Below are 15,929 nucleotides of genomic sequence, written 5' to 3'. Positions count from 1 at the left end.
AAAACTAGAAACTTAAAAACTTACTTCAAAGCAAAGTACACAGGGTGTGTTTAGTATAAACATTCCCTCCACCCTGCTGCTGCAACCCTCTCTGTATTTGCTAGCGATTCTCAACTCTACAAATTACAGCTGGAATTTGCTGCTTAAAGTGGAACTTTACCAATAACAATTTGATAACAATTAATGTTTTTTTAACAAAAAGGACATACATTCCACATTAATAATTATGCTACAAAAAATTTAGCATGTGCTGTATATTGTCTACAGCATTGTTTCTGTTTCTTCTTGCTGGAAGCTGCCATTTTGTTGAAGCCCAGAGCAACCACTACCTTATCCCCCTCTCCTTGGTCTCAAAATTATATATCAGCGTCTTCAATTAAAATATGTACATTTCCAGCCTTGATTGTAAATATTGGCTCAGATAGAGACAAAGGCTGACAGAAGCTTTAAACCTTGTAGACACGTTCAGAAAATCGTACGCAAAAATACCACTTTTGAGGCGATCATACGATAATCTGATCACTAGTACACAGCCTTCACCCAAAATTACTTGAAGGGACAAGAACGAAAATGTTTCTCATACGATAGCAGATCGTACGATTTTTGTTTAACCAGTACAGTTTTGGCCGAAAATATAATACAAATATATTACATCACTTCTGAATTTTTATTCTGTACAACAGTTGTAACTTTTAGTAACCTCTTTACTTTCGATATGAGACTAGCATGCAAAAAAACAAAAACGGATCATTCATCTGATATTCTCATTGTGTGTATGGGGCTTTACAGTGCTAAGGTTCACAAGCCATGAGGGTGAAAGGAGAGAGAATCAGGGAGATAAGTTAAGACCAGGGGCGGACTGACAATTCATGGGGCCCCCGGGCAATAGGGGATCATGCGGCCCCTGTGTCCTTGCCCAAACTCAAAAAATCCTATGATAAAGGTACCAGGGGCATCTCATGGGGCCCCCTACTGACCCCGGGCCCTTGGGCAGCGCCCGAGTTTCCAAATGGTCAGTCCACCAGTGGTTAAGACACTATCCTTGCAAGTGTAACTCTTTCGTGTCTCCCTGGCAGTAGAATGTGTTCTGTCACCTGTTCTGCATTTCTTTTCTCCCTCCCTAATCTGTGTTCCCACTGCACAGTCAGTGTCAATACTGTTACTTTTCTCCCCTTTCAGCAACAGTAAATCAGTAAATCAGATGACTTGCGCTTATGGCTCTGATTTTAGGCACAGTTATTCTTAGGCAAGAATAATAGCAAGTTCTCCATAGCTATAACTGCAAAAGGGACCAGCCTGGAGTGATCTATTAGGACTTTTTCTGACTACAGTAAAGTTCCACTGTAAGTACAGCAGCTATTTCAGCTGTTTCTGTCAAAAACAGACCCTCTGACATAGACCCTCTGACATGCACTCCCAGCACAGAGACCAGAGTCTCACTTAAAGCCCTTGGTCCCTTTCTAATGATCAGGACCCGGAACTCCCGATTCCAGGTCACGTGATCGCAGTGATAGCCTCTGATTGGCTATCACAGTGATCAATCACTGTGAAGCCCGCCCCCATGTTTTCTCTCTCTGAGTGGAGGAGGGAGATACATTGTATCTCTCTGTCCTTTCAGAGAGGAAAAAAAAGTGTGTGTAAAAATAAATAAATAATAATTAAAAAATAAAATAAATTAAAAAAATACCTAGATCAAGGTTTGTGTTTGGGTCAGGGTCAGGGTCAAAGGTCAAGGTCAGGGGCATAGGTAAGGGTCAAGGGTCAGGATCAGTATTTTCGTTTTCTTGGTCAGGATTTTTTTTAAATTAGTATCAGTGTCAGTTAGTGGCAGGATAAAAAAATAACCACAAATTATTTGGTGGTAGATTATGGTAGTAGCAAGAAATATACAGCTAAATTAAAAATAAAAAGAAATCTACTATTGTGGATATTGTGCACCAATTTTCCTTTGATAGTGTCAAGGTCCTACCTTTTTCCTGAGGTTTTGTTACTCCATGTGCTGGCGTCCATCTTGGATTCTGCTGTGCATGGTGGGAATCCTTTTATGCCTTCAGGTCTCTGAGGTCCATCCCCCAGAGGGGTGTGGCTGATGACATATAAGCCTGTGGTCCACACATGCTCTTTGCACTTGTGTCTTGTGTCTTTGTGTTGCTATTACTCTGTTCTGACTCTTGTGACTATCCTGGTATCTGATTTGGCTTGTGACTCGACTATTCTTTGTATTCTCCTTTGATCTGACCCTCTGTTGCTGAACCCGGCTCGTGACCTGTGATTCTCGTCTGCTGTCCTGTACTGTTTTGTCCTGTTGTTGTTGACCCGGCCTGTCTGACTACTCTTTTGTCTCTTCCACCAGCTACACGCCATTGGCGGCGGCCATTACCGCAGCTGAGGTGTCTCGGGGGCCGCGACCTGGTTCCTGGCTGCGTCAAGTCCATCCCCACCATCAGGGGCCCTGGTGAAGGGCAGCCTGGGACTTAGACTCCGCGCCCTGAGGGACTTCAGTCTGTGGGTGGTGGTTGTCGTCAAGCCAGTGCGTTACATTGTTAGGCCTGCCTGTCCGTTCCTCGGCCCCTGCCCTGACAGATAGCAATAATAATGAAAACAATCGGGACATATTCATTACTGTTTTACTATTTACCACTAAATGAAAGCCCAATTTGTCCTGAAAAAAGCAAGGTATAATCCACCTGGATGTACAAAGTAGTTCTGATGATCTGTACAGTTGTGCTAACACATGTCAAAGTTGCAAAATTGTGCTTAGGCATTAAGATTTGTTTTACCCATAGGAGAGAAGGGGTTAAGATTGTCAATGTAAAGTCATGTGCTAGTAGTAATGAAATAAAAATCCAAATGAATGTACTGTAAGTGGGATCTGGTAGGAATGTGTTTTCCCTATTTGAGACTCAGTTGCCCAGGGCATTTCTATGGGCTACATTAGCTGTGTGAAAACTAGAACATAATAGACATACAGGGGGGTTATTTACTAAAGCTGGAGAGTGCAAAATCAGGTGCAGCTCTGCATAGAAACCAATCTGCTTCTAGATTGTATTGCCAAAGATTAACTGAGCAAAGCTGAAGTTAGAAGCTGACTGGTTACCATGCACAGCTGCACTAGATTTTGAGTGCGTCAGTTTTAGTAAATCTACCCCGTAGTATGTTTTTTTCCAACCTAAGGAACTGTGTAACTACGAGTTTCCCGTTTAATTGCGCCAGTTTAAATTAACAACCAATTTCTCATTATTTGCTTGAACAATATTTCCAAACACTATTTTTCTGAAAGGACTGTGCAGAAAATTTTTAGCATCCAGTTTGGTTTCTGCACCCATTACTCCCAGACATTTCCACTTTGATGTTTCCACAGCCGGACACTGATTATTACAGGATTGTCGCAATGTTTATGATATGTTACGTAATCCTGACTGCTGCACACTGTAAGCTGTGCTGTATGTTGCACACTCGTGACTGCTGCACTCCTAATATATAGAGTGCAAAACTCTGGAGTACTTCACACACAGCACAGAGTGATAACATTCAGGAAAATATTACCCCAGTAAAGCGTCCCCCTTCTTTCTTCTAGCAAAACACTCCTCCTCTCCCCCCCCCTGCAAAATCCTCACTCCAAAGGCAATCCCTCCTAAAATCCACTACTCACTGCCCCATGGACTTCATGTCCACCATTTGTCTTCACACCTTCCTACCATTTGTCTTGACACCCTCCACACCTCTACATCATGCAAACATTGCTGCCCCCCTTCTCTGCTCCATCATGGTACATATAATGCAGCCCCTGTCACACAAACAATACTACCCCCTCACACATACAAACAATACAGCCCCTACCCCCTCACACATACAAACAATACAGCCCCCAGCCCCCTCACACATACAAACAATACAGCACCCTGCCCCCTCACACATACAAACAATACAGCCCCCTGCCCCCTCACACATACAAACAATACAGCACCCTGCCCCCTCACACATACAAACAATACAGCCCCCTGCCCCCTCACACATACAAACAATACAGCCCCCAGCCCCCTCACACATACAAACAATACAGCCCCCTGCCCCCTCACACATACAAACAATACAGCACCCTGCCCCCTCACACATACAAACAATACAGCCCCCTGCCCCCTCACACATACAAACAATACAGCACCCTGCCCCCTCACACATACAAACCATACAGCCCCCTACCCCTTCACACATACAAACAATACAGCCCCCTGCCCCTTCACACATACAAACAATACAGCCCCCTGCCCCCTCACACATACAAACAATACAGCCCCCTGCATCCTCACACATACAAACAATACAGCCCCCTGCCCCCTCACACATACAAACAATACAGCCCCCTACCCCCTCACACATACAAACAATACAGCCCCCTGCCCCCTCACACATACAAACAATACAGCACCCTGCCCCCTCACACATACAAACAATACAGCCCCCTGCCCCCTCACACATACAAACAATACAGCACCCTGCCCCCTCACACATACAAACCATACAGCCCCCTACCCCCTCACACATACAAACAATACAGCCCCCTACCCCTTCACACATACAAACAATACAGCCCCCTGCCCCTTCACACATACAAACAATACAGCCCCCTACCCCCTCACACATACAAACAATACAGCCCCCTACCCCTTCACACATACAAACAATACAGCCCCCTGCCCCTTCACACATACAAACAATACAGCCCCCTGCCCCCTCACACATACAAACAATACAGCCCCCTGCATCCTCAGGGGGCATCATTGTATAGAATTCCTTTGTACTGCCGGCAGGGATTGCATGGCTGTAGGTAGCACAGTGAATGTTGGCTGGGACAGTGCTGCAGAGGTGGTTTATAAGCTAGAGTAGGGTGCAGTTTTCAGTGCACTCCCCTACCCATGCCACACACACATTAACCTCTTGGCGCCGGCCGCACGCAAATGTGCGACCTCCCGGCGCTTGGGCCTTGACGTTGAGCGGCCGCACATTTGCATGCAATTAAGAAAAACATATGTGCTGAAAGCGTGCACCCTGCGCGCTCCCAGCACACATTTCCGGTACTCACGGAAAGGTCCCGATCTCCTCTTTTGATCAGGACCTTTCCCCATCATGTGATGGCATGTCCCGGCAGTCACATGACCCTAAACCCCACCCCACCTCCCGGCTTCTGAAACCCTTAAAGGACCAGGAGGCGCTGGCGCCAAGGGATTAAATTACTGTGCCTAGGGCAGCCGCCCCTCCTGCCCCCTTGTCTTGGCCCTGCTTTATAGATGCATCTTCTTGGCCAGTGCCAGTAAAGCTGTTATGCTTTGTAGAGTGTATGTTTTTGTCTCTTCAGTCTGCAGGTACCCCTGTGGTAAATGCAGGTTGTATTGCACATGGAAAATGGGTCAAAGCACATTTCATCTTGCTCAAGAAAACAGGTCTGAGCAGACTGTGCTCATTACAATGTGATGTTGTGCAGTGTCCTGCTGTCTTTGTGTATTCCAGCATGCGTTTACATTAGAGTGATATGTAGGTTGTGACTGTGTCTTACAATGCATAATGTGTTTGGTGGCATCAAGTAGTAAGATGTATCTGTAAAGACACATCTATTGGCCGTGTGCAAGAGCTTTTAGACTGCAAAACCATTCCTTAAGCCAAATCTAGACTTGTTTAGTAGGGAGCGGCCGAGATTCAAACCCTCTATGGACAGGCTGATTGTACCCAAGTACAGGAAAGAAAATTGCATCATCTATGGCCTTCCTTAGTATCCCTACTCTTCCTTTAGTGGTAAAGATAACGGGATGTGACCTCTGGGATTGGGATCATCAGATTTGGAGAGTTGTGCAAACAGGTAAAGCACATCACTGCAATAATGTTACCAATTGGAATCAAACTTTGAAAGTGGAAATAAGCATGCATCCAGTGGGGTCTGAAAAGTCTGGTTTCCAGTCCTACTGGTCTTGTTCAGTGCCAGTGACTTCATAGAGAGTGCAGTCAGGCTCAGGAGAGTTCCCCGGAAACTACTCCCTTAAAGTGTTACTAAACCCAGGACCCTGAATTCAATATATCTAGTCTCTCACAGTACACACTACATGGAGATGCAATTATTTCAATAAAAATAAACAGCTAAATACCTTTTCTCATCAGTAGTTAGTGCAGTCTTGTGACTTCTAGCAGTGTACAGCCAAGCACTGGTTAAAGCTTGTAGGAGGAGCTTTCTTTCTGTTCTAGGAGGATGACCTCTGTCTGGACAACGCTAACTGGCCATGTGCTGATCACATGCACTCTCCCAAAGAAAAACAAAGAAAAACACGAAACTGAGCATGTGCAGAGTATCTCCACATGATATGTGTTATCAGGAGATAAGAGGGGGACACTGGAAGAAGAGGAAAATCAGAGAAGACAAGATCAAACAGCATTTTTACACAATGCAAAGGATTAACCCCTTAGGTTCCACAGTAAATATAACATGCATGCTTTACTGCATATACAGACTGATTTTACTGTTGTGAGTTTAGCAACACTTTAAAGCATAACACTAACCAATACCTTTTTGTTAGTATTATTTGTTTTGTTCTAAGCAGAGTGGAGAATACTTAAATCCTTTGTCAGATTTTTCTTGCTGTTTGTTACCTCGTGGCTCAAATTTCCCCTTCCTTTTCAATTGACAGGGAGTCACAGGGATATGAAATGAAAGGATAGCTCTTAATAAGAAAAGAAACATGTAAAATAATATTTTTTTTACTGCGTCAGATACCTGTTCATGTTATGTTCTGTTTTCACAAGATTAGAGTGAGCAGAAATTCCCCTATGGGCATCACATGCAACAATAAAAATGTCTACAACGCTATAGAGAACTAAAAATACTGAATGGAATGTAGATGTCGTATGCGCCTGAAAAACTTTTCTACAGTTGTTAGGTAATGTCCGGGTTGATATAGGTTCTTGTTCTACCCACACACACTCACATAAAGTGCTCTTCTTGAAAATGACCTAAAATAAACTTCTCCAGATCCTGTGAATATGTATTTTAGATGACAACTGTAAAGGCTTCATACCAATCAGTTCATGTATTTCCAAGGTATACTACTGGATAGTTTTAACTAGTAATGAGGGGGGAGGGGGGTAATATTCACCTTCAATTGTAGTAGAATTGTAGTGCTGAGCCTTGACCTTTTTGTATAGTATACATAAAGGGGATATCCTATAAACATACTGGAAAAAAAGAGTGGTCTCAATTGGATATGTTAAATAGGAAGGTGTGTCATAGTGAGAATAAAAGGATGCAATTGGGTAACAAATGCCGTTGTTATATTCTCACCATGACTTACCTTCCTATTCACCGTATCCAATCAAGACCACTCTTTTTTTCAGTATGTTTATAGGATATCCCTTTTATGTATATTACAGTATACATAAAGGTCAAGGCTGCAGCACTACAATTCTTTCTCTTTTATTTAGTGAATAATATTCATAATAAATACAGAATCACATTCTCTGTTCCATCATCAAGCAAGCTTTATAACAACACGTCCTTTCTCAGGCTAGAAAAACTGAATGAAATCACACAATCTCAGTGTTTATGAATACAAGGGAACCAGATACTCAGCTTTTGATCATTAATTTGAACATTGAACACACATGCACAGTTGAGTTCATCATCTCAGAGATCGATCTTCCAAAAAAACAATGTATATAGACACATATAGCTTCTTATCCATAGCCAAACATTTCTAGATTATACAAAAAATAGTAATAAACAAAAACACTAACACATTATTAATCACAAAAGACCATAAAGAAACATAAAATAAAAATCCCTATAAAATAAATGGAATCAAAATTAGTATTAAAGTGGTTGTAAAGGTAAAGGGTTTTTTACCTTAATGCTCCCTTACCTTGTGCTCCCTCTGCAGTCCCCCCCCCCAAATACTTACCTGAACCATGACCTCTCATGGCTCTCATAAGCTTGGCTGAGAACAGCAGGAGCCATTGGCTGTCAGTCAAAACCTGTTAGCAGACAGCAGGGGGGGGGGGGGGGGGGTAAGAATAGATGAAAACAGCCCGGATCGGGAGTGCCCCCATAGGAATCAGCTTGCCATGGGGGCACTCAGTGGGGGGGGGGGTTGTGCCAGGAGCACCAATGGAAGACCTGTAAAGAGAATAATCAGGGCAACAGGTAAGTATGACGTGTATTATTTTAATGGAAAAAAACATTGAACCTTTATTATCGCTATAAGCCTGAGAGATTGCATAGTATATAACTGTTCAATCCAATATACCTCCTTCTTCTTCAATAATGAGTCTCTATCACCCACTCGTCAATTTTTTAAATTGTGATCTAATATCATAAATGTCAGTTGTGACACTGAATGAGAGCACGCCACAAAATACCGTGCAACTGTCAACTATACTAGTTTATCTCTAATTGAATTAATTTTAACCCTGTATTCCAAATGTTGATGAGTGAAAAATGTTGCCTTGATCATATGAGATGCAAATAAAGCATGGAAAGGAGCCAGTATTGTGAGCTCCTCAAGCATATATCCACAGACCTTACCACATAACTCAAAATTGTCTTGCCTCTTCTGTAAGATGAAAATGGTAGATGTGTAAATTCTGCTATTCCTGGATCATTTATTTCATTGTCCCATGTCTTTTAATGATAGAATAGATGTATTTCAAAAAAAGGATGCAATTAGGTAACAAATGCCATTATTTTATTCTCACTGTGCTTCTTATTCACCATATCCAATCGAGACCACTCTTTTTTCAGTATGTTTATAGGATATCCCCTTCTCATGTAATTGGTTCTCCATTTCATAAAGCCTCTTGTCCATATGTTACATTATGCAGATGTAAATATAAATAATTTCTGTATTAAGATAGTTATGCATCACAGATTCTCACAAAACGTGAATAAACAATTATCTGCTTCTTAAGAAATTCACCCAGTTCATTTTGTCATTTTTATCTGTTTACCCCTCACTCCATTGTTTCCTGCTCTTTTCTTTCTCTTCTTTCTTTCTTTCTTTCTTTCTTTCTTTCTTTCTTTCTTTCTTTCTTTCTTTCTTTCTTTCTTTCTTCCTTCCTTCCTTTCTTCCTTTCTTCCTTTCTTCCTTTCTTCCTTCCTTTCTTCCTTCCTTCCTTCCATAGCTTCTTTAAGAACAGGTTGTAGAAAAGCGGTTCCCTCTCTACAAACACCAATCAATACTGGCAATAGGGTTAGGTGTCCTAAAGAGCATTCAGAAACAATCTATCTGTCTTTTATCGTTTCTATGATTATCATCTCTTAGAGTATAATTATAGTAAATAAAAGGATTCCTAGAGATTCCACTGCTCCAGTTCCAATGGAACGGACTTAAGGCTTGTATAGATGAGCTTTGTTGTTCTGTATTTAACTTGTGTTTGAAGCTTTCTTTGATAAATAAAAACATCTGCAGATTTTTATTTAATTATGTAGTGTGAGTGACCGTTCACAGGCAGCATTTGACCTGTTTTGCATTTCTTTGAAACACTGTCAGTCTGAAGATCCATTCCTACTTCTCCAAATGTTCCTCAGCTGCAGGCAATGGCAGATCAAATGCAACCTCTGTGCTTGTACTGCGAATAGCAGGTGAAATGTTACTCAAACATTTGGATGGTACAAGTTTGACAGATGCAAACCAGCAAATGTGTTCACTCATGTCTAGTACTATACAAATTTACAAACATTGGTGTGTACTCAGACCTGTAGGTTTATAAAAAGCATCCTGAATTACATTCAGCTAACAATAAAATCACATTTCAATGATTAATTTTAGTTTATTTTTAGTTGTCAGTTTCTGTGCTGGGTTGATATAGGCTCTGGTTTTACTCATATACTCTCACATAAAGCATATCCTGAAAATGACCTCAAATAAACTCTTTCAGATCCTGTGGAATATGTATTTTAGATAACGGTAAGGCAACATATCAATCATTTCATGTATTTCCAAGGTATACCGCCATATATAAAAATTGAATGGTTTTAACTAGACACAGTTTTTATACTAAGAGGGGGATTTTTAGCATTTGACACTTGGCTTTTAATTCCAGTGATTATCTTTTTTTCAGCTTTACAATTTGCCACAAGACAGAAGTAGTGAAGAACACATTAAACCCAGTCTGGCAGGCTTTTAAAATTCCAGTCAGAGCTTTGTGCAATGGGGATTTTGACAGGTAAGACAGTGACACATTCTGATCTTTTATCAATTTGTAACATCTTCAGACTGTATTTTGATATTTTCAGTTCTAGTATTGTGATGAGCATTCCAATAAGAACAGTGTTAGATCATTTACTAAATATAAGCAAGGGGCAAAGATTCTGAATACATGTTGACACCAACACTTCTTGAGACTCTTCTCTTTAAATTCAACTCTTTTTTTTTTTTTTGAAGATTGAAATTTGGTATTCCATTAATTAAGAATGGATATAAAACAACAGTTTATAATCTGTTTTTTATAAATAAATGCTTAATACAAGGTGCTTAATGTTATTATGTTTGTACTGCTTGTAAACCCAGCACTAAATGGGGTAAGCAGGTTTTCCCCTCCTCTGAGCTATGTGTTTAACCTAATAGGCTCCTCTTCTAGTCGCAACATTGTTGTAAACCAGCTTTCTGAAACTAGTATGCCTGTTAAATATGAAATAAAAAAGAAGACATATTTTTTTTTCTTGAACATAACACTTAAGGCTGAATTCTAGGAATTCAGCAACTTTGTAAAAGGTGAAAGGCACTCTATGAGTTAAGTCCAAGGAGGTGCCTGCCACCCCTTGGGATTATCTCTATTGTTTATACTGTATCTGACAGGTTTAGTGTGCTCCAGCAGCAAAGCTTTAGGAGCTTCAAAACTGGACTCAGCTGGTCTCAGCTCCTTCAAGTGTAGAGTCGGTGCAGCTTCTGTGTCTGCCTCTCCCCTCCTCTTACCCAGTCACAGAAGCCTTTGTATTGTGCGAACTCAATCCAAAGGCTTCTGTGAGTGGGCAGCAGAGGAGGAGGCAGACATAGCTACTCTCTGTGGTTCTCTTCTCCGAATATAAAAATTAGAGATAATATTTGGGCTTAACTCATGATGTGCCTGCACTTTTTACAAAGTTGCTGAATTCATTGAATTCAGCTTTGAAAATAGATGGAAAACAATCACATCTTTCCTTTAAAGTTAAATCTGTTCCTGAATTTAAGCTACAAAGGTGAGGTAAGTACTGAATTGCAGTCACTGCAGAGTGCTTAATCAGTACCTGCTTTTTGAGGGAAAAAAGGTAGTCACAACACCCAAAATACTATGGCTATAGAAAAAACAAGTATATCACCTCCCTCTCCCTCAGTACTACACCTGGTCTCTGTCAGGTGATAACTGGGAATATGAATAAATCTATGCAGATACGAACATGTCAGTAGCTGCCAAAAAAAAAAAAAAAACTTTAGCAGTACTATGAACTGATGTAGGCCAACTCATTCAAATCAATGATGAGCTTGAGCATGTTCAGACCAGTGCCTGAACCCAAGTGTACAAGCTTGCCAGGAAGCTGTCGCTGGTATTGGCAAATCACCTACGGCCAGGGCATTTTCCACCCTTAAGGAGAACATATACATGTCCTATGTATACATGCAGCTGCAGGCAACAGCTTCCCAACGGGCTTACATACAGTATGTGGATCCAGCTCCTAGTCTGAACATGCCCAAGCTCATCACTACTGCTGATATCTTGCCTAGTAGTTTAAGATAAACTGTCATGGGAAATGAAGGCTGACATTTCTGCTATACTTTCCTTTTGAGAATGCTAGTTTCCAAGCTTTCATGTTGATGCAGTCTGAGTCACTGAAGCAGAACAATTATAAAGATAAGAAATTCTGACACTTTTGTTCCAAATCTGTTAAGTTGGCCATACACTGTTCACATCTCAGCCAGTTTCAGATGAACCTAACTTAATTTTCTTAGCATGTGGCCCTATTGGCCCTCTTCTGCCCAACATCATTCAATTAAAAAAAATAAAAGGAGCTAGGTTGAAAATTGTTGGCCAAACAGCAGCTGCATCCATTCAGATACCGCTGCTGTTTATAGGACAATAGTTGCAGTGGGAGATTCATCTGTCAGATTTTTTTTCATTTAGCTCGACTTCATATCAGTCGAAAACATGCATACTGCATTTGCTTCACTTTCTGCTGCCTTCTGATACAAAGACATAACCATGAAACGCTGTCAGCGCCTGGGTTATAATTGCTCTTGCATTCCAGACACACATAACTCCATTCCTTCTGCATCCATTCTGTGAATACCCCACTGGAGATCCCCTCACTGTAGCAATGGTGGATCACAGGCGCAAGAGAGCTGAGACAAAAGGGTCAACTAACACAAACTCTGCCAATGTCCCACAGGAAATTCAAAACACCACTCAGGGCGATCGCTGATCCATTGTCTCAGAACATTGTTTTATTATGCCATTCCCCTCCTCTGACTCTAGCTCTCTCTCAGGTTTCTGCCATTATGTCTGAATTCTTCAGAAACTCTTGGCACTTCTAGAACCTTCATTTTCCACAGGCCAAAAACACTGCAATGCCTCTCCCTCTTCCTCAACTGAGTTAATGAATCAGAAATGAAGCCCCCTAACCTGTCTGAGGATGAAATGCTCAGGATCTTGTGGTTAAAAGCTTGGTCTGCTGAACCTGCCTGTAAGAGGTGATTCTTACGTATGCCTTTGAAGGTGAACGTTTGTTTGGGGAATCTCTTGATAAATTCATCAAGGAATTAATTGGAGGGAAAGGTACTCCTACCCCAAATGAAAAATCCTAATCTGTCATTTCAGAAGGGTACAAAATAGAATTTCTATCTCTGCCCCTCCCTGCTTCCTACCATCTAATCTGCCATTTTTCATCTAAAAAAACAGGCAGATTTACTGGCTGCTTTGTAACAAATTTTAGTTACAAGAGGTTTTTTGTGGGCCTGTTGGCAGTTCTGTTTGTTGTGTTGTTGCCCACCCCTCAGTTTTATTGCTTGGAGAAGTCCCATGGTCTATGACTACAAACCATATGTCCTGCACTGTATGATAAAGATAAAGGGGATTTTGACTTACCTTTAAATCCCTTATTTTGGTGTACAGGACAGAGGACATTTCCCTCTGTTTCCTGTGGTCACTTCTTATTGCTTGTTAAAAAACTGAAGTTTTGCGGAATGGGTTGGGTTATACAGTATGAGCATGCACTAGGAGCAGCCCTAGCAAAGTTTTTGCCAGTGACCAATCACGTGAAGATAGCCTTCCCATAATGCAGGCAACAATGTGCCAAGGTAAGAACCTAAAGCAGGATTCAGTGCCCAAAGCATACATTATAGGCTGGCCCCAAACAGTGGAGTCTGAGTACAGTCCCAAAGGTGAACAGTGGGAGTTACCAATCTGGAAACTGCTAGAAAGTCTATGGCAATAAACAGTGACATCTTGATAGAAATGTCGGAAGAAAAAAGAAATGGTTAAAAAAAAAAAGAAGAGGTCCATCACCTAGGACACTATCAATAAAACTGGAGTCTCATGGAGTGGGTGGGGTTATAAAAGCGTGCACTAGGAGTGGCCCTAGCAAAGTCCTTGCCCATGTTCTAGGACAAGAATCCCTGTGGAATTTACAAGAGGTCTGATTTCTTTTTTTTTTTTCCTTTTTTTTTGTTGTACACTTGTTTCTGGCCAGATAGTGTGGCCAGATAGTGTGTGATTAAATTAAATTTAGGGGGCAAGCTATATGGGGATGCATCCAAATGGTAGCTTGTTTGGTTATATCCATTGCAGTTTTATTTTTAAAACTTAATTTTGTTTTTGGCCAGATAATATTGTGTGATCAAATTAAATATAGGGGACAAGCTATGTGTGCATGCACTTAAATTGTAGCTTGTTGGCTTATATCCACTGCAGTTTAATTTTTGAATATTAGCTGTGTTTTGATAAAACAAGACAACTAGAAATCATCCTTATAAATTGGTTTGATTCTGAACTATGTATTGTGTTAGATATAGTATAATATATACGATATTTGTATTGGTAAATTATTCATATAAATTGGTTGTATTTCTACTCTCACTTATTAAGATTACATTGTGATTGTATCACTCATCATCATTGTCCAAATACTGTATTCGTTTCACATTGTGTAATGCATTTTCATTTTGTTTCTGTTGACAGAACAATTAAAGTAGAAGTCTATGATTGGGATAGAGATGGAAGGTATAGTAGCAGAAAATGGTTTATCAATAGCAGACCTATATTCAAATGCTTAATTAAAACTATTTCATGATGTAATAAGTATCTGGTTTCCTTCTGTGCCAGTCCTGTGACTAAAAACCTGGGAATTTAGTGATCTATGCTGAAGGGGTGATCACCGAATTTAAACCTCATCAGAGATTCCATCTTTAATTCATCATGATAGGACTGTTAACATAGCTTTAAGTTTACATTTGCACTAAGTGGAATAATGCTCATTGGTTCAAACAAACTATTTACTTCACTAAGAGATGCAGTGGCTGTGTGAACTGTATGTAGCCTCAGCTACAACAGTATACAGCGCTGTGTTCGAACAGTGGGATGGAAATTTTCCTTCTCACTCCCAGAACAAAATCGAATCTGTCTAAGCAGCACTCAACCTTTCATTCTGTGAATGAATACAAAGCTTCATCTGATTGGCTGAGTTGGAGAGGTGGGCTGATTATGTCACGAACTTCAACTCAGCCGATTAGAGGAAGCTTTGTAATAGCTGACCATATTTAACTGGTATCCTAATTTTTAACATGAAATCCTATGCTTTAAAAGTTTTCCTTCAATTTTTTAGCCTGTAGTTATTTCTGACTTTTTTTTAACTCATCACCAATAAAAGAAAATTTCCAATGTTAGCCTATTTCAGACATACAGTACATACTCTGTCAGGAGTCTATTTTTATTAAAGAGTAACATTTAAAGTAAAAATGTAGTGTTGTAATAGCCACTTTAGTTTATTTGTTGATATAAGCATTTAATGGGATCCTTTGTCTCATTTATAAATATTGGGTAGGGAAAACATTTATTATTTTGAAATATTGGCAAATATGTAGATTTTGTTAAATGGTCTATTTCAAACTTATGACCAGTCATGACACTACAACAATTTTAACTATGTTTTTTCATTTTCTTTTGTAATTAAACATGGTGCATACCATATATTTCAGCATGCCTTCTGTGCTACAAAATATCAATCTGTCAGCAGGAAATTAAATTATATTTTATAAAACAACACAGTTAAACCCTTGTTTACAAGTTTGCATCAGCATTTTTTATAGATTGCAGAATTATCTTAGTGAAACCTATCCATCTAAGTCGGAAACATAAAATATGTACACAAAAAATAAACAGCTGTTGGCTCTGCAGAGTTTGCATATTTGGTTAAATTGCTGATCAGAAGTCAGTACCTGTGAAATAAAAATGCTTTTCCTGCAGCACCTTGTAGACATTACCAAGTATCTAAAAGTGCTAAGCAAGGCATTGGCATTAGTCTTTTGGATTGGTGGAATGAATACAAATTACACAAGCTTTAAAGATTGCTTCTCTACAGAACCATGCAAATAACTGAAATCCACTAAATGGAATTACTGAACGCATGTTCTGCTGTGACAAAATGTATCACTTATTGTGGCAGAAATCAACATTTTTATTAAATCAGGTTAAATGTGTATTATCATTTACATGTACTGCCTGCTACATAGCTTTCTGCATTCCTGATTCTCCTATTCACTACAAATCTACCAGACAGGGTCCATCTGATTAAAGTGCATTTACCCCCCGGTAACATCAAGTCCGACTTGGAAATTGTGCGACTTACAGTGAAGTTGCACGATTTCAAAGTCGGGTGACCTGCCGATTTCAGGTGCGATTTGCACAACATCTGACACAGATGT

At 40.2% G+C, this 15,929-nt stretch overlaps 1 protein-coding gene across 1 annotated transcript in view; it reads left to right on the top strand.

Annotated features, from left to right (window-relative positions):
- The window catches only part of CPNE8 (copine 8), a 325,161-nt gene that overhangs the window by 231,685 nt on the left and 77,547 nt on the right, over positions 1-15,929 (top strand). Inside the window, exons 9-10 of the mRNA XM_089684926.1 lie at positions 10,099-10,203; positions 14,188-14,229. Coding sequence (XP_089541052.1) covers positions 10,099-10,203; positions 14,188-14,229 — 147 coding nt within the window. The remainder of the gene's footprint in view (positions 1-10,098; positions 10,204-14,187; positions 14,230-15,929) is intronic.

This window comes from Staurois parvus, unplaced genomic scaffold (assembly GCF_062004578.1).
Source record: "Staurois parvus isolate SC_StPar_1 unplaced genomic scaffold, SC_StPar_1.0 ptg000019l, whole genome shotgun sequence".
Lineage (NCBI taxonomy): Eukaryota > Metazoa > Chordata > Amphibia > Anura > Ranidae > Staurois > Staurois parvus.
This window is presented reverse-complemented; position numbering and strand designations above follow the sequence as displayed.